Source organism: Mustela lutreola, chromosome 5 (assembly GCF_030435805.1).
Source record: "Mustela lutreola isolate mMusLut2 chromosome 5, mMusLut2.pri, whole genome shotgun sequence".
NCBI lineage: Eukaryota > Metazoa > Chordata > Mammalia > Carnivora > Mustelidae > Mustela > Mustela lutreola.
Window position 1 is genome coordinate 11,800,468 of NC_081294.1, and position 27,817 is coordinate 11,828,284.

Below are 27,817 nucleotides of genomic sequence, written 5' to 3' on the forward strand. Positions count from 1 at the left end.
CTGGCTTTGATGCTTCATTTTAGTATTTGTAATTGTACAACAGTAATGCTTACTGTTCATTCTTGAACATTTTTAAAGCAGTTAGTGTTTGGGCGCGAGGCGGTGGGGGTCTCTGTCCTCCAGGGGGTGCATTGAGTCTCACTGTTGGTCCACACCTGCTATTCAGTTTAATAATACTCGTGACCATCTGTCTTTGCATTTTGAAAATGTTCTAATCTTCATGAATTTGAACTGGATTTTTGGGCAGCTTAATTGTTTACATGCATACTTTTTCTGGTTCCTGTGTGTGACATTGTTAGAGCGTGTGGAAGTTGTGGTCTTCGGCACCACAGTGATGCCTGTTTGAAAGCATGCGCTGAAGCAGCTCTCTGACCCAGGGCCTTGTGGGACTCTTCGCCCAGCCTGTCGGACAGGCTTAGTGTGATTGCAGCATGGGGGAGGCAAAGGTTTCAAAGAAACAGTACTTTGGGAAATATAAGTGATTGGCTGGCTTTAAAAAATAACGTTTCTTCATTATAACATGCAACTTCAGTTGCCCACACTCTTAATGCCCTGAATCATTCCTGGTCATGGGCTGCTCGGGGGATAGCAGCAGAATAGAAATTGCATTGAGACCAAACCAGATGCAGGATAACTGATTTAGAGGGGCCTCTAAGATGATACAGTGTCCTAGGAAAAGAGAAAGCCGTGGTGACTACACTGAGCTTACTCATTCGCAGAGCTCACTGCAGGAGTTCAGAGATCTGGACCCTAGGGTCTCAGCAGAAAGATGGTCTCCGTCTTAAGCAGGCATGAGCTTTTTTAAGGCACATTTAAACCTGAAAGACTTTCCCTATAGCAGGTTCCCTGGAATTAACACTGCTTCTTCAGGCCCTCTTCTGGCTCCTTTCCTCTTAGGAGAAGGAGCTTAGCTCCGGCACACACTGGCACACACTGGCGCACACGGCTCGCACTGATTTCACTCCCGCACGTGCAACAGCGATGACCGCCGCCGTGGAGGACAAGAGGCCAAGGTGTGGGTTTGCCCTTGTGCTCCAGACCTAGGCAGGGTTTGACCTGAAGTGTTTGAGTTTCCTCTTCTTAGAATACAGCGTATCAGAAAATGTTCTAGACGCACCAGATGGGATTGGCCGTGCTTCCTTTGTATTTTGTGTTGGGCACTGAGTTAAGTGAGATCTGATGCAAGTTCTCAGGCATCGTCTTGGTATCCTTTCATTGCTCAGTTCCTTCCAGTTGTAGGGCTTCGCAGGTGAAAGTCTCAGGCCACATGAGTCTTAACACCTCTGTCAGAAGAAACATCTGTTGTGGGCTTTTGTGCCCTCCCCCCGCCCTTTTTTGGAGGCTGTTTTCCCTCCTGCCCTGCCCCTCCCACCAAGGTGCTGTGTCGCTCCATGTCCGTGTCCGTGGTCTGCTTCCTGCCGCTCTCCAGTCTCCGGGTCTCCCTGCGAACAGCTGTGCGCGCCACCTCTCCTGCCTTTGCTACTCCTGCTGTCCCTCCTGCTGTCACTGCCCATGCTTCAGCCTCCAACAGACTTACCCGCTGCCTCCTCTTTCTGATGTTAAAATAACATTTCGAATATTTCATTTTCTGTCTTTATTAAGCAGTACTTTGCAGGTACTCCCCCTTGGAAACCCAGAAGTATTTTCAGAAGTCTAAACCTCCAGGAATCCTCTCTCTAGGCTTACATAGAAATAAATGTCTTTTTTTTAAAAAAGCCTGTGCCTACTTAAAGCACAACAAAAAGGAGGTTCTCAGTGTGTGTGAGGTGCATCTGGGAAGTGTGTGAAAGGCACAGAACCCCAGATTGTTCAGGAAAAGGCAGGGCAGAGTCAAGTCCCTTGCAGAATTGGCAAAAGGAACAAGAAGTGAATCGAAGGAGGAACTGATTTTAGAATAAAAATGTCACTTAAAACAACAGGGGCACCTGGGCAGTTCAGTTGACTCAATGCCAGACTCCTGGTCTAGGCTCAGGTGGCTGCCCACACTGGGCTCCGTGTCGGCTGCAGAGCCTACTTGAAGCCCAAAGGCCAAACATCAAATACCTGACGGACCTCCTGGCCCGTGTTACACATGGATGAACATCTGTGTGAGTAGAAGGACTTCTGTGCGTGGATTCTGCAAATCACTTTTCCTAAAACATATGAAGTTTCCTGTTCAATGCTTAACTCTTCTGGAAAACCCCGGTGATCTCTTCTGAGGAGGTCGAGAGACCAGGGAGCTGGTGCCAAGCAGAACAGACGAGGGCAGCTGACGATTAAAGCCTTTGTCATTCAGTTTATAATTTGACACCTGGAAAAGCACAAGACCAAATTGGTCCGGTGGGCTGTTGGGGGGTGCGGGGGTGCTGGCAGGGGAGGGGTGCAGTAGGGTAAGGTTAGGGCCCTGCCTACGTGGGGCCGGTGCACGTCAGCATGTCTGCACCAGGTCTTGCTGGGCCCAGCAGCTCTCCGGAGGCCCGAGGGGACTTAGCCGCTTGTCTCTTTCCATGGTCAGTTGAAGTAGTTACTAGGAATGGGGGAGCGGGTTAATTCGGTCTGAACTATAGATGTGTTCATTGCATTGAAGTTCCATATCAGCAAACCATTTGATCATATCACACCTCTGGTTCCCAGGCCTTCTGGCCTCCTATGTATTTAAATACTTTGAACGCTCAGGACTAGCCAGGGCTATTCATGGAGGAGAACCCCCGCTGGAGTTTGTCAGTCACGTTGATTTCTTGGGTCTAAGCCTGGGTCAGGAGCCAAGTCGTCAGAACGTGGTTAATAGAAGGAAGACGATAGAGACCTTGAAATACCTGTGGTCTTAGCCGTCATTCTCCTAGTAACTAGGGATGGTTGAGCTTAATTTTGAACCTTAAAATCATTTTTTTGTACTTAGATTTTAAGAGCTTTTCTATAATAAGAAACGCCTTGATCATGTGCCCGTAAATGGTGCTAACACACGGTCCCCTTTCCGGGAGCCACCGCAGCCCGCGGGACCTGCGCTCGCTTCTCAGTATCCCCACGTGGGCACAAAGCCCAAATGAATGTATCCAGTGAGCTCCCGCCTCATTTCCGTTGTTTTTAGAGAATGTTTTGCTATTGTTACCTGCATCTTAGCAGCTTCTGACGTTCTGTGTTGTGGATTTGGAGAGGATAACGACCAACTCCTGCCTTTGGCAACGCGTCTGCGTCTTCCTTCCCCGGGGGCCCTGAGCTGGGAGGGCGGGGGGCATGGCAGGGAGCTCACCCCGGAGAGCCTGGCCCTGCTCCTCTGGGCCTGTTTAGCAAAGTTTGTTTACACTGTAAAATGCCAGATTTTCGAGTACCTGTGCTCGGAGAAACGCGCTCTTGAGGCTCCTGTCTGTGTGGCCGAGCTCCCCACCTGCGGTTGTGGGGGTGCCTGCCTGGGGGCTGGGGTGGGGTTCCCTCTGTGACTTCATGACTCAGGGCTTCACTGTGGATTCCCTTTAGTAAACCCAGCCACCGAGGGATGTACACATAAATAACCAAAAATAAACGTAGAAAATAAAAGATCAGAAGCCTGGCTTTGTTGCTGTGTTGCTCTGTTGCCTTTGAGGACTCCGGGGGACTCGGGCCCAGTACTGTGACTTGCTGTCCGCAGCCCTGGACGGGCCTGTGGTGCCCCAGGACTTGACAGTGCCAGATCCATCAGTCAGTGCTTTGGGGCACCCTGGCGCCTTGTTCCTGCCGCGGGTCTGGGTGCAGTGCCAGTCCTCTGGGCCGCCGTGGTGGAGTGAGGCGCGCACACTGACCGAGCCCCCTAGCAATGGCCCGGGGGTCTGCAGAGCCAGGCCGCCGCCGCAGTCCTGACCTAGCCTTGGGTGCCTGCCCGGGAGAGGCCTGCGGGGCCTGTGACATTGTGGGTGCTCGCCGACGGACGTGCACTTGGAGCGGCGGAGTGGGAAGGACGCTGTCCGCACTGCGTGCGAGTTAGACTGCCCTGAAGGACGGGAATGATCGGAAGGCGGGAGGAGCGCGCTCCCAGAGGGGGTCCTGGGGTCGGAGAAGGGAGTTGGAGTCAGCAGAGCCCTGCCTTCCTGTGAGTCTGAGAACCGAGTCCGGGAGTCTGTTTGCGGGATGGTGCCACGCCGCTGAAGAACGCTTGCTGCGGTGCGCGTCCGTCAGCAAGCAGCCGCGGGCGGGAAGTGGGAAGCCGGAGACCTTCCTGGGATCACAGCAGCAGCAGACCGCGTTCCTCCCCCGCCACACCATTCGGCGGGCTAATCGACAAGACATCTGCTATAAATACACTTTGCCTCCACTTGCCTGAACCACGTGTTCTCAGTTCTAAGGGCCGTGTTTCTGGCATTTCTCCATGGCCTCCCACTGCCCTGCAAGCGTAGAGAAAACCAGGGATGCAGGCTCTGGGTCCTAGGAAGCCCTCAGAATATGTTTACCCCGTCAAATGATAAAATACCATCTGTGTCATCTGTAGTTACGATGGGTGTGTATTGCAACAGTCCGTTTTCACTTCTCTGTCTTGCTGGAGACCTTCTGGGCATTCTTTCTGTAGGGCGTCTAAATTATTGGTCTCCCCTTCCCACTTCTCCGACCCCTGCCTCTTGTCTGGGCACAGAGTGGGTGGCCTGGTAATCCCCTTCTGACTTTCTGGATCTGGAGGGTTCACTCTAGACTTCTGGCCCAGAAGAGGCAGAACAGATTTTGGCTTTTGGGGTGGAAAAGCACAGAGTGACCCAGGCTTCCCAGCTTCCCATAGTGCGTGAGGACTTTCTGGCCTTTCCCCCACTCGGCTGCCCAGCCCTCTGCTGTGGCAGGGTGGCTGAGAAGTTTCGTGTTACGATGCAGCGTATTTATTATAGCCTAGGACAGTGGCTTCCACACAGTTCCTGCTGTCTCCCCAGATCAAGTAGTACTAGAACGTAGTTTAGGGCAGGTGAGATGCGCTCAGGTTGTGACATGCTGTGCTGTTCACGGGGGAGATGGCACCTCCAAAAATCTCAGCGAGAACGCAGAACACAAAAGGCCAACCCCACAGTAATTGTTGGCTAATGTGCCTGAAGATCACATCCTGATTGTGTCAGGTCATGAGGAATGTGCTATGCTATTAAGGTTTTAAAATATATCTTTTAAAAGCATACATTTAATGCCCCTGAATAGGTCCAGTTTTCATAATCATAACTAGTGCTATAAATAAGCATTCTCATTCATGAACCTTTTTAGGCACTTCTAGATTCAACACGTATAAAGCTCTTGAAATGTATTTCCAAACCACCCTCCAAAAAAGTTGCAAGAATTTTCAGGCTCACCAGGAGGTGCTGGAGGGCCTGCTTCCTTGTTCCCCCAGTGATACTAGGTGGGATTTCATTTTTAACTTCGACCATTCAGCAAGGAAAAAAGTGGAAAGAGAGAGAGAGACAACTAGTTTTAATTGGCTTTTGATTCTGGTAATGGTAATGGTATTTCCTAGATATTTATCGGTTCTTTGGATTTCTTTCCTGCTTTGCCTGTCCAGGTTCACCCATGACCTTAATCTCCCTCATTGAGGGTGCGCTTGAAGCATCTTGCAGCAGTATCCACTGAAGAGGTGCCTTCGATGGACATGTCCACTGGGGACTAGGGGCGCCGATTTCCTTAGGCCCCTGCCCACGCTGAGCTCTATTGTGGTTTTTGATCTTTGCTGAGTTGGTAGTTGGACATCCGGTTTGTGTTCCTGTACCGAGTGAGACTGAGCCTGCTTTTGTTTGTAGAAGCCATTCATGGGTCATTTTCTGGGAGCTCATGTCCTTTGCCCATCTGCCATACTTTCTAACTAGACTGTCATCTGTGAGGGTACCTTTGGTTTTTGTCTCTGTGTTTCACAAAAAGATTTAAGGGAGGAAGCATTGAGAAGGGAGGGCTAACGGGTGATCACACATCCATGTTGAGCTCTTTTGATCGCAACTGACCGCTAGCTGGCTTAGGTCATCTTAGTTCGTGGAGGGCTTGATGTTCACCAACCAGAAGTGGGGTTGGAGGGGAGGCCCTCTCAGGAAGGGATCTGCTGTGCAAGTGTCCTGGGGTTAGCATATGCCAGGGAGGAAGGTACAAATGCCTTCTTTATCTGCAGAGTGCCTGCCCAGTTCCAAACTCCAGACGCAAAGATGAGCTGCCCCGGTCCTCCCTCCGTGTCCTTCCCCAGGCCCTGTCCCAACTGTCCCCAAATCTGACACAGCTCATGTGCATCTGAACGGCAGGACGGAATCACAGAGCAGTTTTGTCTTCCACTGTTCAAGAGTAATCAGTAGGAGAACTTCCCCTGCCCCTGGATGAAAACTCAGCTGTGGACATCCATGATTCTCCCGAACACCCCCAGATAATAAAGCTTGCCGGAGCATCCGGGAGGCACAAACCTTATGGTCATTTTACATTGCCCAGTGTGATTCCTGTTCAGAAGCTGGGATACCCCATCTCGTCTAAGAGTCAAAGCCACAAGTAGTCACTGATTGCCTCAACCGGCCCTCCAGCACTGGAGCAGGAGCAGACCCCTCTGCCCCTCCTCCGGCTCCCAGCTCAGCCTTGCGTGAGAACTTCCCTCGATGTGGCTAATCTTCTCTCCTCCCCACAGCTCGTCCTCCGTCCTGTCCTCTGCAGCTCCTAGGAATCCAGCAACCCCTCCAGCTTCCTTTTTCTAAGCCCTGTTCTCTAGGCGTAAGGTGCCGAGCTCCTCCCTGCCCCCGCCCCGCCCCGCCCCAAATCACGTCTGTGCACACATCCCCAAGGAGGAGAAGGGCTCAGTATAACTCTGCAAAGAAACCTTCTCTACAAATGCTCTTTTCAAGTATGTACTCTTTGTTCTTTTACGCCCTCACAGTGGGTGTGGATGAAAGAGGGAACAGGGTTTGGAATGGGCGGGGCACGAAGACATCTGGACAGGAGGCTGGGCTCCTGCAGGAGTCCCGCCTCCCCCTCCTCCCCTTGTGATGCTGCTTCTCACTGGGTGTTAGCATCCTCCTTTCTGGTTGGGCCCTGTTTACGACATGGAGCCCAAGCTCAGTCTAGTGCCTCTCATGTGAAGTGTGAGGTCCTCGTTACAGCAACCCAATGCCTAGAGTGAGAGGGATGCCTGGCTAGCTTGGAAAAGCAAGGAGATTAGTGGTGGGGAGGTGATCAGCCTGCTGGGAATGGTTGGGTAGGTTGTGTACTGCAAAACTCCAGGAGGTCTCATTCCCCCAGGGGGACACATGGGTCTGAAAGCTCCTGGGTGACCAGGAGTACCTGAGCTAAGCCAGAAGGACTAAGGATGCAGAGGAGGGACAGAAGTGACAGCTACCAGGAGAGAGAACTTGTGACTTGGTTGAGGGAAGGGAGGGCCATGGAGGAGGCTTCTGGGTGGCTGATAATGCCTCATCTAGACGGAAATCCGGAGAGGCAGGGACAGTGTGGTGAGAAAGTGTGCAGAGAGGCCCTGAAGGACCTAGGCCCGTCTGGGACCCCCTGGGAGAGGTTAGCAGGTCACTGGTCTGAAATGCAGGAACAAGTCTGGACTGGAAAAACTGCCCTGGGGATCATCAGTGCGTATTGGGAACTAGAGACAGGCCCGACTGGGTCGCCCGGCAGCACGCAAAACTGGATTCCCAACTTAGGTGGCAGCAGGCCTGGGGTGTGGAGGCCCATTTATGTTCTTTTCCAAAGAAAGCGGAATCCTGCAGCTGTGGCCACCCCAGCTGTAGGGGGAGGAAGGCGGAGAGCGGAGCGGGGCAGCATCTGGCAGAAAGGCAGAGCAGCTGGGGTGGGACATGGCCCTGTCTGACCCGTGAAGAAACCACATCTGGGTTTTTGCTTCACGAACCTGCAAGCACGTGTCCTCACCGTGTCCAGGGGCTGGGGGAGACAGACTGCTGCGGCCGGCCCTCACGGCCCCCGAGCTTTGTACAGAAATCAGACGAAGAGAGGGCGGGTGGCATACAGTTGGGTATGAATCGTGTTTGTTCATTTCTGTCTTGGCCTTTGGACTCAAGGGTATCTGAGGTCTCTCAACTGAAGCCGAGATTGGCCGTCATTGCATGGTGGTTGCTCTTGGCCAAAAGCAGGCCGGCATCAGCGCATGTAGAGTCACTGGCTAAGGCCCAGCACACGCACCTCTCCTCGGCCCGCACCGCTGGCCATCAGGCTCTGCAAATCCTGCCGCCACGCTAGCTCAGAATGGACAAGGTCTCGCTCTGGAGCAGAGGAGGCTGACCCAGAGGCATCTGATAACTTGCCTGACTCAAAGCTAGTCAGCAGCCCAGATGGAATGAGGACTCACAGCTCGCGCGCGTGTGTGTGTGCGTGTGTGTGTGTGTGTGTGCGTGTGCGTGCGCGTGTGTGTGTGTGCGCGTGCGCGTGTGTGCGCGTGCGTGTGCGCGTGTGTGCGTGTTGGCGTGTGTGTGTGAGTGTGTGTGCGTGTGTGTGTGTGGGCGTGTGTGTGCGTGCGTGTGTGTGCGTGTGCGTGCGTGTGCGTGTGTGCGCGCGCGTGTGTGTGTGCGCGCGTGTGTGTGCGCGTGTGTGTGCGCGTGCGTGTGTGTGTGTGTGTGTGCGCGTGCGTGCTTTTCTTTTTGTGCAAAGACCTGTGTACTGAGCTGTGAAATTAGCACAGTATTTATTGGCTTACGTAGTCCAGATAAGAAGCCTGGAGCTCATGGGCTGACTTAAACAAACAAAGCCAAACTTCACCCCAACTCAGGTGTTGCCTTTATGAGTTGAAAAGTTTAATTTGGAAGAGGGCATAGTTTTCTCCATGATATTAATGTAAAAGCCCAGTAGATCATATCTATGAATATATCTGAACTGCCCCATCACAAGGGTAAACCTTTTGGACTGTTGCTACTGTTGTATAGCATGTGGGTGTAGGTGGTTTGGGATAATTTACAGATAGGCAAAGAGATGTGAGGCAGGTGTTTCAAAACCATGAACCATCTCATGGTTTATTTTAACAGCCTCTGGATTAAAAGCTCTCAGCCATCATAAATGAAGAAGACAAGTATGAACAGTAGAAGTCCTCTGCAGTGTGTGACATAGAGTGAAGGTGAAGAGAGGTGGGCAAGCTGCTGGGAATGGTTGTGCAGGCTGTGCACTGCAAAAACTCTGGGAGGTGTCATTTACATCATAGTCCAGGGAAACAGATAAGCTTGGAGAAGGCTCCTGTAGCATCTGGACCAGGAGCCCCTGAGCTAAGCCAGTGGCACTAAAGAGGATGCAGAGGAGGGACAGATGGGAGAGAGTGACAGGAGGGAGAGCTGCTGGGGGTTAGCGGGACCTGATGGTGTAGGACAGGGGTGTCATGGAATGGGTTTCTGTGTGGATGATCATGTGATTGATTTCGAGCCAGGCAAGAAGACAGGCCACACAGCCTAAGTGCCATGAATGGCAAGAAAGGTATTGACCTCTTTGACTCAAAAACATGGCAGTGTTAGAGGTGGTAACAGAGAAGCATGGTCGAGCCAAGAGACCTGGGATTTTAACCCAAAGACATGGAATAAAGCAGAAGCAGCCTCAGGCTGGGCAATGGAAGTCTCCCAACCCTATTAATTACAGGTGTGTGATAAAACCCTTTCTCTCTGTAATCTCTCGTGGGAGGTTCAAAGAATGAGCGCCGTCACTCTTTGAGGTGAAGACACCACATTTTAAAGAAGAGTCATGCTTTTCACACAGTGATCGATAAGAACAAGAATCTCTTAGATGTGGGCAGGAGGGGGTTTTGGGTTCTGGCCTTCTTACTTTCCTGACACCTGTCTAAGCTGGGTATCCCCGTTCAAGAAGCGGTGGGGAGAAGCTGAGCCTCAGAGAAGTGCTTTCAATATTACCGCAATGCCGGGAAGTTAGAATTCATTTTCACATAGACTATAATTTGAAGCAATAGGTCACATTTAAATAAGGGAGTTTTGAGAAATAACCCAGCAGCTAGAGGGTTTAGCCACCTAGGCAAAGGCAAAATTTTAATGCCTCCTGTATGTTTGACAGCAAAGGGAAATGCAGTTAGAATTAGGAAACCATGTAATTGGGATGTATAAATAGACTGACAGAGTTTAGAAAATCAAGAAACTAAGAGCAGTCTTAGCCGGATGCCAGATCTAAGCTTAGAGTAAAATTAGAGTGTGAAAACCGTTTGACAACTCATGAGTGTGAGCTCCACTCCCCCCAGTAACCAAAGAAGGAAAGCATCTAGAAATTGGTTTAACCACGCAGGAAGTTCCATCTATTAAATACACATGCAGCACTTGCTCAGGTTCTGTGTGTATTTTATACTGACCTCTGCAGTCACTTCTGACCCAAGGCTGTGCAAATGTTTTAACGTGAATGGTTTCCACGAACCCCCCAGTTTTGATGTGAAGCCGCAGTGCTGGTCAGTGGACAGCCACGGCACGTGTCGAATGACTCCCCGCAGACTTCATTTCGTTAAAAAAAAAAACCAAAACCATTCTGCCTCACTGCTAATGTTCAGATCTGAGACGAAGAAGGAGGTAATTTTATCTTTCATCCTGTCATGTGCTCCAAATCCTGGATCGTACACAGCGCGACGGCCCTGGAAGGAGCCTTAGGGGCTAATGGCATCAGCCTTTCCGTGCGCGGGTGACTGTGTGGCGGGCACGGTGTGAGAGCTCTGAGGGTCAGGCTCTAGACCCACCGCCATTTAAGCTCTTCTTAGATGGGTTAGGACCAGCTGGTCTGCATCACACAGAATCATTTCATGGGGGCCTCTGTCCGGATTCGGGAAGTGCTGCAATGAGCTCCTTGGTCATCCCGGCTCTGAATGTTTGTGCTTCGGAACATTATCCGGCAAACTGACCACAGCCTGGCCCCAAGGAGCTGTGTGTTGCTGCCCTGAGCCCCGGGGGGAGGCTCTGCGGTGGGGGGGTTGGGCGACAACTCGCTTGCTTTGTGATGGCTGGTCCACGCTGCGGGGACCAGGGGACTCATGCGGGTGGACACCTCATACCTCCTTCGTCCCAGCAGGCTGGTCTGAACTTCCCCTTGGTAGCTGGTCCATCCAAACCATGGGTCCCCCGTGCTCAGGGAACCACAGTCGGCTTGGCCGTGATGTTTCCCAACGCCAAAGGCAGCCCTTTCTCGCCCCCTGTGCATGGCTGGAGAACATCTGCCTCTAAACCTTCCGGGGCCAACCGGTCTCCCTGCGCTGCGGGATTTCCACGAAGCCAGATGGGCTGGTCTGTCCCCAGCATCCTAAGGACACCACTTCTACTTCGGGCTCTTGTGCGATTCTGCGGACACACACGGGCTTTGGTGAGACTTGTTAGCGGAGGGCACTGAAGTTTCGTAACCCAGCTTCGAGGTCCCCCGTGCCCCACGCTGTCTGTGCAGGTGCCTGACCTGACGCAGCCTTTGAGGGACCCTGGCCGATCGTACGTGAAGCAGAGGGAAAAACATTTGGGCATCACCGGGACTTGGCAAGAGTGACTTAAAAACAACGCGGTGACCAAGCAGCCCACCTCCCCGTGGTCTGCTTCGCCCAGGCTGCTGACAGCTCCAGCCTCCCTCGTGGGAGGAAAGTCAACTCAGAATGTCCCCTCTCGACTGTTTTCCCCTTTCGAGATCAGACAGTAAGACACACACACCGCTTTTCTGACCTCTGAGTGGAGTTGGGGTTATTTGGATTACATAATAAGATCTCTCTCACTTTGAACATTAGCCCAGTGAATTTGAGACCTTAAAAGGTCTTTTCAAGGACAAGTGACAGGGCCTTTTGGTACATTTGTCTCTGGATTTCTTCTACATCCTGTTTTATGTGTGATTTGATCAGCTGATGGATCGTGTGATGTTTTGCTCCTTCAAATGACAGAAATAGAGACTCAGAATAACCACACGGAGAAGCCTCTCGAATGTTTACCAAACACATTGCTCAAAAACATGCTTTTCCACGGTTCACATGCTTTTTATGAAAGAGCAGCGGGAGGGTGGGCGTGGGGAGCCACGGGTATCACGGAACTGACCACACGTGGACCGCAGAGGTCTCCAGGCTACAAGGGGCCGTGTCTGCCGAAGCCCCGCCCGCCGACAAGAGGGGCCAGACCTCAAACACAAAAAGCCCCTTTTGCTGGGCTGTGCCTCGCTTTGTTTGGAAACTTCATTCCTATTTTTAGGGGTCAGCTCACCTGCAAAATAAGAGGCCAGAAGTCACAGCTCCTTAGAACGCAACAGCCCATGCTGTCCTGTGCATGGGTGTGCTTAGAGATTCATGGAAGTAGAAAGATTTTTAAATATAAGAACATATTTTTCAAGGTCATGTCATTGAATAACAAGACTATGAATACTTTTTCTCTTGCAATACAGCCTCTTGGGCTCTCCCACTTCAATCTGAATTAAGGAAAGAGACTGGTCAGAAAACTACTAAGTCTTCAAACCATTTTGTTTCTAGACACTAAGAGTATCAAAAAAAAAAAAAAAAAAAAGTTACTCCCCCCCCCCCCCCTTTTCTCCCGTAAGAAAAAAAATCCCAAATGTGGAGCAATTAGGGTAGGGAGCTGTTGAGTTTTTTTTCACTTGTTACTTTACGCTATCTTTGAGGAACTTTTGTCACACTTGGGAAATGTAATGACTATTCCAACCCCAAGAGAGATCCAGAAAAGGCCGCCCATGAGGACTGCAGAGCTGGACCCTCGCTGGGAAGTGCTTTGGGGTTTGGAGAACTTTCAACCAGTTGGAGCTTGACTCTGGTGGAGCCCCTTTCTGGGCCTCCCTCTTCGTGGGCCCTGCCCTCTGCACCTCCCAAAGTTATTTATTGGTAGGACGCAAAGAATGAAAAAGTATTTGCTACCATACCAAAGCTTTCCGTGGCCCCACCCCATATATCCTAAACAACACCGAAAGCTATTCTTTCTGAGGGTATCAGCCATTCATGGACATCTCCAAAGCCAAGCCACGTGCTCAGGCCGAGCCCATGAAACAAACGCAGAACAAGAAGACCTTTGGGAGAAGGCGGACCCAACACAGGCAGCAAGGGGCCATGCCTGGCTTCCACCCCGTTTTGTAAACCAGTGCCCACCCTATGCCCAGATGAAAGAATCCCAGTCAGGCGAGAGGTTCTGGCCAGTAGGCAAACCTCTCAACAGGCCCCTGAGCCTCAGCCCAACAGGTAGAGCCCCGTCATGACTTTCCTGCAGCGAGTCTCGCCTGGTTCTTTCCCCTCACGGCTCGGGCATCCGATGCCCCGGGCCAGCAAGCTCCGAGTGGAACAGAGCACACGACACCTCCATGCGTTGAAGGACCTGGCTTATGACTCTCAAAAAAAGCAAGGAGGCCTCTGTCCTGGAAAACCTTCAGTATAGAAAGACTGCTTCGAGCTGCCCCAACTCACTTCTCAGCGTTTGAAAACGACTTTGTGCCCCTGTCGTTTCAGGTTATATTTGTCTGCAAGGATCACCCAACACGGAGAAAGTCACGCTTGGTCTTTTTTTACAGTCCTTGACCTGTGACTTTCCCAGGCACCACGCCCTTCTAATTATACCTGTCCGCTAAGCGGCTGGCAAGGAAAAAGAAACCTGTGTTGGGGAAATCTGGGTTTTTTGGCCAGCAAAGTCAAAGGTGAGGCCCTCCTTACTCTGAAAAGTGGGATGGAGCCGTGTCGTGTGCCCCTCCCCCTTCCGACCGCCTTTCCCATCTGAGGGCGCCAACACTGTGTCCTGCCTTAGAAGCTAAGGCGTGCGTGGTAGGCCACGAATGAAGTTAGCCCACGTGGAGGAACTGTGTGAGGGACGGCGTGCTTCAAGGCGGAAGGTATTGGACACGTCCCGCACGAGGTCTGTCACCATGGTCCGGGTGTGGGGTGGCTTCCCGTGTTCTCTGAGACAGTGGCCACCTATTTATGGCCCGTTCATCACCGACGGTGTCTCTGAGGTTCTAGCGGCACCTTCTAGTTGTGTAATGAAGGCTCTCTAGCTGGGCTTTCCCTGACTTAGGAAGAGATGGCTTTTTCAGTTTGATCTTCACGTTCTAGCCCCACAAGCATGAGATAGTCACACATGTTAAAAAATACTGCTGTTTAATTTTCTAGTCATGTACTTTTAAAAAGCTGATACAATTAGACATTTTTTTCCCCATCTTCTCAGATCTGCCCCTGAAACCAGCCGAGAGCTACCCATCTTAATTCCCAGCACTCATCTATATGGAGGAAAAGTCTCTCAGAGGAAGCACATGAAAATCTGTCCCCATGGTGGACACACCCAAGGTCACTTGATGTCCGGAAATGTGAATGCAGCCCTGTGATGTTCATGGCTGACTTTATGCCCTTACATTCTTTTTTTTTTTTTTTTAAATGAGGAACAATATGATTACACAGCACTGAAAACAATAAACACAAAAGGCTTGCCTTTTTCTTCCTTTTTTTCTTTTCTGCCCCTTCCAGTGTATATTTCCATTCCCACTGTTGTCTATGCCAGCTGACCTATTTATACCCCTGCCACCCATAATGAAAAATAGTTCTCTCCTCATTTATTGAGCCTTACATTTATATACAAATGACAGACTCTGTAAAACTGCTGTAAATAAAATACAATGTTCATCGATACAATACGTATCAACTGCAGGTCTGTGGAGCACACAAGCAATCACCGTATTGTATTAGAGACATTTTATTGAAAATGCGAAAATAGGAAATGTATTATAGCCTAAAATAAATTACTTAACATATACAGTATATATTTATATCTTTAAAATATTTTTGTGTTTAGGTTCTTTCCGTCTAGGAATTTTGACTAAATCAAGAATTTAGTGAACTGTGTCCATAATTTTTTAAAGAAAAAACCCGCTTTCCAAAACTTAGAAAAATATACTGCACTAAATGGATCTCAAATGTGTCATTTCAGGGAATATCACATAGTGACTTTGCTATCGCTTAGAAAATGTCTTGCTTTATCGTGTGGCGTGAAATTACCTGTCCCGCGTGGTTATGACTAAGAGCAGCGGAACCAGGTAATGAATCTACTTCGAAAGTTACGATACAGCAACCTGGCATTAGAATGCTAGATTATGACTTAAAGCTTCCGTTCACTTTTTTAAAAACTAAGAATGTGAAGTTAGAACGCTCCGTTTCACTTGCTCTAGCGCCATCTTCAGGAAAGGTGAGTGAAAAGCCTTCGGGGAAAGTCATGCCTGAGGATGCTGACGTTTGGAGATGCGCGGTCCTGACAACTTAAAAAAAGTTAGCTCATGTATGTACACGGCGGGACCTGAAAGGTGGGAGCTCGCTCAAACCTAGGAAAATGCCGGTGAGATGCTCTCGTTCAGTCCGCTACGCCCCTGGCGGCCCGAACCTTCCCACGGGAGGGCAGGCCTGGCCGTCCGTCCGGCCGCGCAGCCCGTTCACAAAGGCACCGGTCAGTGTGAACGGCCAGGCCGGCCGCCGCCCGTCGCGGACACTCTGCATGGGGGCGGGGGCCGTTGGTGGCCGCAGGCCGTGCTGGGTGGAAGGCCTCCGGGGCCGCGTCTCTCCGCACAGCCGTGTTCCCAGGAAGCCAGCCAGAGGGAGCCGAGCTGTAGCGTGTGGATTCGGAAGAGAGATGCGGAGGGACAGGGTCCAGGCCGGCCCTGGGCGGGGGTGGCCGAGGGCGCCGCTGGCACAGCCGCAGTCCTTTGGTTCCGAGTGGAGATTGTCCGAGGGAGGAGGAGGAGACACGCTGTTCTAGAGGCAGCGGCGCCTTCGGGATTTCGGGGGAAGCGGGGGCGTGAACTCATTGTTCTGTTCGCGGGCAGGCGGCGATGGCAGAGTCCGCTGTTCGGGTCCCCGCAGCCGAGTCTCCGTGAGACCTTCCTGGCGAGGTCTCCTCCCTGACCCAAACCCAAACCCCCAGCAGAAGCACGCACGCCGGGAGAGGAGAAGTCGCTGCGCTGCCCCCTCGGCTGCCCTGCTGTCCCCGCGTCCCGCTCGCTCCCTAGTCGTTCTCCTCTCGCATTTCCACCACTTCGGTCCCCTCCTCTGCCGGCGGGATGTCTGTCATGGCCGAGTCCTCCCCTTCGGCCGCTGTCTCGTTCTCCATCTTCTTTTTCTAAACCCAAGAAGACTCATGAGTGTGGGGCTGGGACAGGGACGTGTCACTGCAGAGCCACGAGCGGGCAGCGGCTGCCTCGCTGCAGACCTGGGTCCCGGTTCTGGTTGGGGTGACGTCCCCGAGGCTGCATCTGATTCGCATATTCCTTTCTGTCTGGTTACTCGGGGGGCCCAGCGCTGTGCTAGACACTTTGGGGGTTCCTGGCTGCCTCCCCCATGCCCAGAGAGCACAGGCAGCTGATGGGGACCTGCCTCTGCACACCCCCCCCCCCAATGGTGGCAGCACCTGGCGAGCCACATGCAGACTGTGCTCCCTGGGGATGAGCTTGGGCCTCTCCCCCCAGGCCACCCCAGGTCCGTGTGTCTCTCCCACTCTGCTGGCTGGCTGTCCCAATTCCTGGTGACTGCGCTGCCATTCTGCCTGCCTTGCAGTAAATACCTCTCTGTGCCCTGACCTCTTCTCCTTGGGTATCAGGTTCTCCAGCGCCACCCCCCGACCCAACCTGCCATTCTTGGCTCACTGGAGACCCTGTCATTATCGACAGCCTTGTATCACTGACAGGCCAGCTGCAAGGACACAGTTCTCCACCTCTTGCCACTGCCCGCCCCCCCTTCCAGGCCCCTGTCCCTACAGCCCACGGGCCTGCTTGTCTCCTCTCCCTTCTCATCAGCTTGAATGAAATGCTCAGCAGCTATAATCACTTCTGTGCCCTGTGCCTCTTTCGTTTCATCCCATTTGTAGGTAAAACCCTGGTCTTGGTTGGGTCCAAATCTCTGCCAAGTTCAGCCCTCGCCACCCAGCTGCCGTGGCTGGGGTGTCGCACTGGGGAGCCCGGAGATCTGTCCTCGGCCCCTTCCCTACCCTCCCCCCAGCCACTAATCCTCTCCCTCCTGCTCCCTAAGCAGTCATAACCGTAGGACTGTATCCCCAAACAGCCAGGTAGCCCTGCAGGATAAACGAATTACGTGCCAGAGTACGGTGTGTGTGTGTGTGTGTGTGTGTGTGTTCACGCTCGTGTGCGCGGTGAGGAGCTGAGAAGACTTCCTGAAGGGCCAGGAGATCTGGGGTTGAAGAGGGTAAGGGATGTGCAGGGGCAGTCGGGGAGGGCATCCTGACCAGCCAACATCGGCTAGACCGGTCCTCCCTCCGCAATCAGTCCGAGTTTATAAGGACTTAGAGGACGGACAGTTTCAGCATTTTCTCACATGGTCAAAGCATTACTTAGTTTCTACAGTTTGTAGTTCTCCTGAGGAAACACTAGGATGCAGGACTGTAGCCATTCTCCGCCGTCTCTCCTGAGCAGTTGGGCTGCCTTTTGAGACAAGGCGGGTGTCAGGAAAAAAATCCACGTAATAGTTGTAAGGAATAACCCACAAACAGTACACTAAGGTGTCCCCTTGCTATTGAACCTGACCTAGGACTGAGCAACTCTGGCCACGAGGGTCCCTCACACGCAGGAGGGGCCCCGAGTTCTGGTGAGCAGCGTGGGTCTAGCTGGGGAGGGCTGTGTGTCTGTGACTGTGGGCTCCCGCCCCCCCCCCCACCGTGGCTGCCTCCTGCCGTGGGCCCTCAGGGGGCCACTCAGGGGTCCCTGCACCTGGGGAGGCTCCACGCCAGCACAGGTGTGCGGGTCTGGGGCAGGCTCACCTGTTTCCGATAGACGTAGCACGCGGCTATGGCGACCATGGTGGATTCTCCCACGAACCCTGCCAGGAGGGAGCCCACGCCCAGAGTGGCTCCGTGTACCCTGGGGATGAGAACACAAAGGCCACTGGTCTGTTAAAGCCGTGCCGAGGCACAGGGAGAGCGGAAACCCAGCGGAAGCCCAGGAAAGGTGCAGACAAGAGAGGAGCCAACTGCCCCCCAGCTCTGCAGGTAAGGGCTGCACCTGATACACCCCCTCAACATGGGGAGGGGACCTGGAGCTCCGAGGTGAGCTGTCCCCCACTTCCCGTCCAGGTCTTGGCCCCACACTGCTGGCTGGGCTGTGGGCCATGTCCCCCTCACTCGTGAGCCCACAGCCCTTCCTGCCCTCGTCTCTGTACAGAGACGGGAGCTCTGAGGGCGGGGGTCACGATGTCCTTCCTCCTCTGTGTTGCCCCTGCCCGCCCCTGCCGCCCGTAGCAGGTGCTCACTGAATAGGGTGTATGGGCTTGACCCCGAAAGGACGCTTCTAGAATGTTGCTGAGCTACCCTCCACCTACTGTCCGGGCAGAGAAAAGGTGTCACGATGCATTTCTAATTCTGGGTGTGCCTGGGGATGGGACATGAAGGTCAGAAGAGGCAGAAGGACCCTCGGCCCTGGGCCCCTCCCCCCGCCAGCCTCATACCCCCCCTGCCCCCGCCCAAGACATACCCCAGGTAAGGCAGGACCACGAGGCTGGTGATGAGGACAATGATCCGCAGCACGGAGCTGGGGGCCAGCACAAAGGTCTTCTTCAGAGTCATCAGCCACCCGGTGAGATGCGCCCTCACAGTGACTGAGGGGACAACAGAGGTCTGGTCAGCCATGCCTTGCTTCTCCGAGTCCTCAAGCTCTCCCCCGTGCCTCGCCAGCACACCCGAGCTCGTGGGCCCAGCAAGGCGGACCCAGCCTTGCTGCTGCAGCCCTGGGCTGGCCACCGCATCTTCCAGCCAGGGCTCCTGACCCTGCTCCCGGGCCCGTGACAGCCCCGTCCCTGCTGGGCTCCCACCTCACTGCAGCCCTTAGCTTCCAGACAGACGGCTGCTGGCAGCTGCCCTTCTCCACGGTGCCTGCCGTCCGTCTTCGGCGGGACCCCGCCTGGCCCTGGGACGGTCCTGGTCTCCCTGCCCCTGCCGCAGCCCCCACCCCGCCCCAGCCTGGCCTCAAGCTCTGATCTCTCCTCTTCAGAAGAGAAAACACAGAGAAAAGCCACAATTTGCCGGAGGTCTAGCTGGACTGTGGGTGAGGAGGGAAGCGGGACCAGAAGGCCCGTCCTCCTGGGGGTGGGGGGACGTGGAGACTAGAGCGGGGAGAGGGAACGATGGGGCTTCCCTAGCTCCTTCCCAGGCACCCGACCGCTGGCACCCTGCTCATCTCCGCTCCTTCCCCAACGGCCGCCCCGCCTCTGTCACTACTCACAGGGGCCTCGCCCGGCATTCCCTACAGGCTGCCTGTCCATCCCGGGAAGTGTGGGGGCAGAACGGGGTGCCCGGCCCGGGCACGGACGAGGGCTCTGGGCGCAGACATGCCTGTCAGGAGGAAGTGCCTGGATGATCAGACCTGATCTGCAACCACCGCAGGGACTGTTGGAAGCTGTGGCTTAGTCCTCCCAGGGTAGCAAAGCCAGGCAGAGTCCCGGGGTAAAAATGCACGCCCAGGGGACATTCGGAGGAAGACACTCTTGTCTTCCTCGTCTCTGCGAGGCCCTGCCGGCCCGGGTGGAAGCCTTGTGTTTATGAGGCGCAGACACACACTTGGGCTTGGGCGAGGCAGAGGGTGGGGCCCCCGCTGGAAGGCTCCGCCGCTTGGCCTGAACCCTGCCGGCTGCAGACAGGTGGGACGTGACGGCTGGCCCGGCGCCCTCCGTGTGACAGAGACAGAAGGGAGTCCAGAGACTAAAAACCAGTCCAGTCCCAGGAGGATTTGTCTGGGACCCCCATCCCCCAACCAACTGAATGCGGGGAAGGAGCAGCGCATGCCTTCATCGCCAGCAGGGGGCAGCCTTGCTCCGGGGGGGGGGGTCACCCTCCACGGAGTGGCTTGCCTGGTGTCCCCTTGACAAAGACCAGACACCACCCCGTGGCCACGATCTTCCACGCCTCCGTTTCTTCCACAGCTGGGAAGGTGACACCTGAGAGCCCAGCCTCCAGAAAGGCTCGCGTCCAAGAGCAGGGGAGGGGTGGGCTCTGACCCAGTGCAGGGATGGCACAGTGGCCCTGGCCTCCTCTAGCTCTGCGGCCCATTTCTTTCTTTCTTTCTTTCTTTCTTTCTTTCTTTCTTTCTTTCTTTCTCTCTCTCTCTCTTTCTCTCTTTCTCTCTTTCTTTCTTAAGATTTTATCTGCGGCCCATTTCTTAACTGTGGCTTTGTCCCTTCTGCCTTCTCAGCTGAATGGTTTAGTGGATTATTTGGACATTAATTTTTTTTTAAGATTTTAAGTCATCTCTACATCCACCATGGGACTCGAACTCACAACCCTGAGATCAAGAATGGCAAGTTCTTCTGTCTGAGCCAGCCAGGCACCCCTGGGCAATACGTTTTTGGAATAAATAATGACATGCACTTGGTATAGAACTGAAAAGGGAGGGAATGTAATACAGAGGTCTTTCTCCCAGGCCTGACTCCCCAGCCCCTGGTCCTGCTTTCCAGAGGTAATCACGGGTACCAGTTTGGTGAACTGCTTCCAGGAACAGTAAGTGGACACCCAAGCACTTACCATGGACTTGACACACACATGGACAAGCATGTGTGGTATGATTGTTACAGAAAAAGCAGCATGCTAATCAACAATTCTGCAGCCTGCTTTTCTCATTTAATAAGGAACAGCCTCACCCCTGTATAGTAAACCGCCTCCTACAGAATCAGCCTGGGAATTTTCAGCCTGGCTTATTTTTGACTACGGACATTTTTCTCTCTGGCCATATGCCGTCTGGCCTCAGCCTGGCCTCCAGAGCCTTAAGTCCAGCAGTGTTCTTTGTATATCTGCAGGTTTTAGCAGCCTTTCTGCCTTTTTGTTTATGTTATTTTTTAAACAGCATATTATAAAACTGACTTTGGAGCATACAGATCTAAGAATTTTAACACACGCACAGATCTGTGTAGCCATCGCCACGACCAGGGCACGGAACAGTTCCACGGCCCCCCTAAACTCACGCTGTCCCTTTGGGTGTGCTTTCTTTTTACCATGTCTGCGACCTTGTCCTTGAAGGAACAAATCATGTCTGTCCGATGTGCTTCTCGACCTTGCAGCCCGCTGGAGGACACGTTTGCCCCTTTGCGATCCACTGTGACCTTTTACCGTTTCGGTTTGGGACATCATCGCAAACATTCCCAAAGAAAGAAGACCTCATCGGGCACACGGTTAGGAATTTTCCTTTCCTTCTGTCTGTGCTTACCGGGAACCGGGAAGAAGGAGAAGATGCGCAGGGGAACGACGCAGAGCTCTGCAAAGGCGAAGTCCACGCCGATGATGTCGATCAGAATCTTCTCAGAAACGTTGGGCGTCCAGAACATCACGAAACAGAGCTGGGGGCAGAAAGGACAGGCAGCGAGGTCATCAGTAGGAGCGTCCATGAGTGAACCCACGTCGAAGCCGGTGTCTCGTGACCCCGCGGAGTTGGAGGGGCCAGCCCATCAGTCCTCCAGCGGCCGCCCTCCTGCCTTGTTCTCACCTTCGACACTAGCCCCGCCCATTTGGCACAGGTGCCCCCAAGGGACCCCTGGAGGGACCCCTGTAGCGGGTGGGTGGCGGGCTAGTGAGGGAGACCAGCTGCTCTCACTGAAGGCGTAACTAGATCGCTAAGCGGCCCTATGAAGCCAGGGTGAGCGTGCTGTGTCACGGGATTTTTATGGCTTTCTCCCAAGACTGAGAAGTGACCCGAAAGCATCTGGCACCCACATCTGCATGCGCAGGGCCACCCCGAATCAGCGCATCTAATGGAAAAGGAAACAGTGAGACTAACACTGATGATGGGTTTGGGATCTTTTCAAGGTCTGGTTTAGAGAATGAGAGGCAGCAGCCACAGAATGTGCACCTTTGGAGAGCAGGCAGGCAAGGAGTGCACGGATTTCACAGAACCCCTCCCCCACAAAACGGCAGGGGGTAGGGGTGGGGACTGAGTTGTCTCCAGCCCTTCCAGCCTCCCCCTGTCAGGAAATGTTGGCAAGAGGCCCTTCTGGAAGTGATGTGAGGGCGGGGCCAATAGCAGGCCGGTGGAAAGTCTAGTTAGTGAGCAGCTTGGGCACAGTTGCGTCTGCACAGCTGGTGAGTGTGGCCCTGACCTTGGGAGGGCCCTGGAATGTCATCTCTCTGGTGTAGGACAGTTGCTGCCCAGAAACAGGGAATTAAGGGAAGGATGACGTCAAAGGTCCTGTCTTTTCCTCTGATCAGCTCCCGGAACGCAGGAAACCAGCTGCATCCCTCCCGGGGAGAAGATCCAGGATTCTGGAGGCTGGAGGATGCTGGTGAGGCAGCACCCCCTCCCGTGCCGGACTGGCCACCACGAGGCCCACACGGGGGATCGGCGACCTCCACATGTGCATGGCTGCGGGTCGGCTTCTGATGCCCCCACCAGTGAGGAGATAAGCAGGGATCACCGGGCTTCACGGAAGCTCTCTAAGCTGAAGAGGCTCAAACGGGGGGAAAAAATTGGGGGGAAACAGAGAGAAAGCAGAGAGGCAGAGAGATGGACACACCCACGTGTTCGCATGCGCTCTCTCTCTCTCTCTCTCTCACACACACACACACACACACACAGGAAGGGGGAGAGAGAGGAAAGTCTCCCCCACTGATATTCTCAGAGTGATAGAAGATCCTGCACCCGTGATGTGAGGCCCAAATGGAAATGTTATTTAAAAAAGACATTTAAAGATCAAGAAAGTACTTCTGACAATTAGAAAGATTAAATCAGAAATAAGAAAATTCACAAAATGACAGTAAGATAAAGTTGAAGAAATCTACAACAAAGATGGAGCTGGACAAAGATACGGGAAGAACAGCAGAATGGGCTTGAAGAATATAAATCAAAAACCCATCGCGGAGCCCCAACATTCAAATCATACACGTTCCAGAAAGAACAGTGAAAATCCGAGAGCTGAACCACACAACTCTGAAGACCTTCGTGGGGTCCATCAGTGGACACAGCATCATGGATGAATGAAGACCCCCCAGTAGAGCACACGCAATGCTGGAGGCAGAGACAGGAAGATTCTAGGAGCTCCCAGAGGAGCTAGAAAGCTCACACTGAGAGAAGACACGGAGCAGTAAGTTCGGGGGGGAAACGTTTCTATCCTAGAACTCAGAATCAATCAATCGTGTTGGAAGAAAGACATCTCCACATGTTCAAGGCCTCAAAGAATTTCCTTCCCACACAACATTTTTTCAAGAAGCCACGGGGGTATCCGCTGCCAGAGCAAGGGGGGAGTCATGGATGAAGAAAAAGATACAGGATTGATCTCCAGAAAAAGTCCTGGGGAATCCCTGGGATGGGGTCAGGGAAGACCTCAGAAGGGCCGAGAACAGGCCCAGAGGTCAGCAGATTTGCACTGGCCGGAGGAGGAGACCCAGTGAGGAAAATGGTGAAAGTCCAGGAAAAACTACAATTTTTTTTTTTAGAAAAGTAGGGAATCAGAGCTCGGCTGTCTAGAGTTTGCTACAGTTAGAACTCATCGAAAGAGCTGGGGGGCGGCAGGAAGCTTTGGCAGTACAAGAGGGAGTGCTCAGGCCAGGGGAAAGGCTGTTGGTAACAATCCTCAGAGAACTGACTTTTGAACCTTCGTGTGTGCATGATTGACAATCCTGGAATTAAAACTTGTAATAACAGAACTTTGGGAGAGAATGCTAACCACCTGCCAAGTTCACCAAATATTTTCTCTCCCTTTTTTCAGGAGCAAGTGACTCTCTTTAAAATGAAAGTGAATACGTTCAAATGAATCACAATCATAAAAACAGAATGCTGACATTTCAGAATACCCTCTCCTTTAGTCTTTGGGCAAATTAAGTTTCATGGAATTAGGCTGGTCTCATTACCTATGTTGTCCTGAAGTATTTTCTCAAATACCTTGGAAGATCTATTATAAATATGTGCACCTTATAAATGTAATGGACATTTTATTCTATTAGTGCATTCTTCAGCATCTGGAAAGAATATTCCATTGCTTTTCAAAAGTGACAGTTGTACAATCATTCAACCCTCCTGCCTAATGCCAATTCTCACACCCCGTTTTTGACACGAAGGGAAAAGTACTTCCTTACGTCCAGCAACCCAGAGCTCCGAGAATTTATTACCTAGAGTCCCGGACAAGTGGCCTTGTCATCTTTTCCCACGGCAAAGCTGCCAGCCTGAAATGCTGAGATGCACGCCTATAGCTCGGGGAGGGGGCAGGTGGAGAGAGGGAGGCAATTTCATGCAATTATAACTTCAAAATGACACTGAGCACAGGGCTGGGACACCATTCATTTCCCTGATGAAGAGACGGATCATCTGTCCTTCCAAATATTTTCCATTGCAGCAAAGCCGTAAAGATTAAGAAAAGTGAGCATCACCTCAAGTCTGGACTTGCTTTGTGCCTTAGGAGCTGGGGAGGGCAAGTCATCCTGGGTTTTCCTGGTTGGGGGGAGATACCTCGGGCATATTCTCCTAAAAACGTAGGCTTCCAGGAGAATTGCTGGCATGCTGTATTTCTACTCTAGCCTGCGGTTTTCTGTGAGATAATGCTGCACGTTGCAATCTCTCTGTGTTTTGTAAGTCACCGTAAAGTCGCCGCTAGGTTTCAACAAACCCAGGAAAAAGGCAGGTGTGACCACATGTCCGAGACGGTGGGACAAGGTAGCGTCTGCGGCCAAGGCAGGTAAACCCTCCCCTGCTTCTCCACACGGATAATGTTTGTCTGGAAGATTTCACTGCCTTTGATGAGATTATCAGTAAACTGTTGAAGGAGGGAGTACAATCTGAGGACACAGCAACAGCCAGCGGGTCCCTGTCATCCGACACGTTTATACTCATCTCAGCCTGGACAGGGTCACCGTGCTGGTCCCTTGCAAACCAGACGGTAAGGTTTAGTGGGTCGCTAATAGATCCTCTGGGAGAGCGGCTGGATATTTCACTTCCAAAATCCACGATTTTGACTTGGACCCACGGAGCGACTCCGGTCTCCATCTGGTCTCCATCCGTGCCAAGGACCCCTTAAAGGTCCCCATTAAGGCCACATGCCGCCAAGGTGCCTCTCTGGAGCTTTCAGTCACATACACGAGAGCCTAGACTGGCTCTTCTAGAACAAGGAAGCTGGAAGCCATCAGTCTGGTCTGGGGCTTTAGCAATCCCAGGTAACGATTCAAAGAGAAGGAAAACTGCCTGTCTCGATGCTACCTTTCTTTTCTCCCCCAAATTTCTTCTTCTTCTTCTTTTTTTTTTTTAAGATTTTTTTGTACATTCATTTGAGAGAGAGACAGAGGGAGCCTAAGCAGGGGTAGAGGCAGAGGGAGAGGGAGACAGACTCTCCAGCGAGCCAGGAACCTGACATGGGGCTCGATCCCAGGACCAGAGGTCATGACTTCAGCCGAAGGCAGACGCCCAACCATCTGAGCCACCAGGTGCCCTTCCCCCCCAAATTTCTAAACACGGTCCCTTTGCCTTTGCTGTGCTTCCAGCTGCCTTCCAGCAAGCTCCTGAGAAAGTCACTATTCCCTGCATCGCCGGAATACGTGCGACTTAGAAGTAGGCGTGGCATTGGTTAAAAGCGGCCATCAATAGCGATCTGCCTGTCATTTTCCTCTTAGAATAACAACCAGATCACCTCTGACCAGCCTGTTTCCGAAAACAAGAAGCTTCAGAAGTTAACAAAGAACATTTCAGGAAAAGTGTCATTCTAATGAGTTGCCCAGAGGTGGCTTCCCTGGGAACAAGCCTTCCCAGTTGACCATGACATGCCGTGTTCCTCAAATATTTGCAGAGCCTAATGACATTGACTTTTCCAAACCAGAACACAAACCTAATAAACTATGGACAATGAACAGAATTTATTCTCCTTGGAGCAGGTGTGTGGTTGGCTTTTTTTCCCCCCTGCAGAGCTTGCTGTCAATATTATCTCATTAGGAAGTAGCCAGCAAAATGGAACAACCCACTCAGTGCCCAGGTCTGGGTTTTTCTATTTATTCTCCAATAAAAGGAACCAGGGCTTCTTAGAAAAGTGGCTTTTTCGAAGATGAGGGCAGGAAATATACGAGATGATCTGCCTGGAGTAGCGTGTCAAAGGACACAGGAGCTCCCGATAGCTGGAGCTGGAACAGTAACACCAGAATAATACAGTGTTGAATTATGACCCACAGTATACAATAGCCACCCATGGATCCGTGCTGATTTAAACAAGTAGGGACAAAGCTCCCACACAGACTGCCACATGATTTATATTTTGGACGAGGCCTCAAGGGGGTGGTGCATACCTCCCCTTCCCGAAACGTGGGCTGACCACAGCCACTGCCTCCGAGAGACAGTGCCTTCCAGTGGGGAAGCGGTGAACGCGGTCTCGGCCAGGCCATCCAGGCCGAGGTCAACAGCGATGAAGTCATGCTGATTGCACACATTCTCGGTAAGATGGGGGAACGGCTCTTCACTGGTCGGCTTCCTCCCTCCAGACCCATAAGCCTGGTCTAACAGAGAAAAACCTCAGACGCACCCAAACTGAAGCCCTAACGAGTATTCCTCAGACTCTCAAGGCCACCAAAAATCGGTTTGAGAAACTCTCAGAGACCCGAGGAGGCTCACAGACGGGAAGGCTCCCTGGACTATGGTCACGCTGCAGGGGCCTTAGAACACAGGAAGGACACGAGGAAAAAGCTGGTGAAATCGGAACGAGCCCTGGAGTTCACTTCATGGTGGGGTTGGCCTCTCGGAGCCTCGCACGGGCCCGCGGGGAGCAAGATGGAGTGAGGGAGCTCTCTGAGCTGCCTCCGCCACTTTCTGTAAACCTAAAATAATGCTAAAAGGTTATTGAAATAGAAGATCCGTGACACATTCCTCTTTTATTTGACAGACTGTAACTCTTTTTCTGAGGACCAGGCCACTGATTCTGACATTTCTATTTTGAACTTGGAAATACTTAGTTACGTTTCGAGATATACTCTTCTCTAGCAGAGCATGGGCCTCTCCACACAGAGCCTTCTACCTTCACGATCGCCCATCTCCTGCTTTTCCTTCCCTTTCATTGTATTAGCCTCTTTAGAAACTAACCACCACCGGGCCACAGCCCTCCCGTTCACTATCAGGACAGGAAGCTCCCGGCCGGTGTAGATGCCACGGTCAGGGTTTGAATGACGGTGTGCCCCCAGAGGGGTGATCTGTTAGGCTGGCCTCCCCTGGATGTAGTTGTTCTGTGATGGGGGCAATATTTAACCTTTCGCTTCCAGATTTGTATAACGATGATCTAAACTATGACCAAGTTCCGCCGTGTATTAGAATCCTCAAACGGGAATTACAGCATGCTCAGAGGGCGAAGGAAGCCCTAAGCCTTACAGAAATTTCCCTCTTGGGTCTAAGACCCTACAGTCTGAGTCAGTGTGACCAGAACCACAGAAAAGGCATCCTCTCCAAGCCGTGCTTCCTCACCCGCAGAGTCAGTCCCTGCCCTGCTCTGGAACAAGGATTTGGGAATGGGATTTGAAGAAGCCAGTTGCTTCTGTCAGGGTCTGAACGCAGAGAGCCTCTAAACCCAGCCACCGTGGCACAGCAGTGTCCGCACGTCCCGAGAGGGACCCATTCCGCAAAGAACCAGGCCAAGAGCTCTGGGTTTGACTTCATTTCCAGAAGCTGTTGACCGTGCCTTTGAGGAACACACAAAGCCATCTTCGTGACCCCAAATGCTCAGGAGGAGTAGCAAGTCGGAGATTCTGATCCCCGCAGCTAGAAAAAGGGAGACGCACGCAGCTGTTTTGAGTTAACGTGGTCAGCCCTGGGCATCATTCTTATTTGGAGATTTTACTTAGAAAGAAATTTCAATATCCTTTTAATTGGACTTAAGTCTCCACTGGGTAAGCCGGTGGTTAACCGGCAACCACACCGTGTCCACAGAGGTGGTTAGGAGCTTGGCTCCGGACCAAGGGCTTGGCGACTGTGTGCATTTCCATGCTGGTGCCGGCTCATTCCCCCAGTGCAGGCG

General features: G+C 52.5%; 1 protein-coding gene across 1 annotated transcript in view; it reads right to left on the minus strand.

The window, feature by feature from the left end:
* Nucleotides 1–13,961: 13,961 nt before the first annotated feature.
* Nucleotides 13,962–27,817, minus strand: part of ANKH (ANKH inorganic pyrophosphate transport regulator) — a 128,775-nt gene continuing 114,919 nt past the window's right edge. Inside the window, exons 9-12 of the mRNA XM_059173678.1 lie at nucleotides 21,061–21,190; nucleotides 18,340–18,463; nucleotides 17,631–17,730; nucleotides 13,962–15,980 (exon numbers count right to left, since the gene is read on the minus strand). Of these exons, the coding sequence (XP_059029661.1) occupies nucleotides 15,867–15,980; nucleotides 17,631–17,730; nucleotides 18,340–18,463; nucleotides 21,061–21,190 (468 nt within the window). The 3' untranslated portion in view covers nucleotides 13,962–15,866. The remainder of the gene's footprint in view (nucleotides 15,981–17,630; nucleotides 17,731–18,339; nucleotides 18,464–21,060; nucleotides 21,191–27,817) is intronic.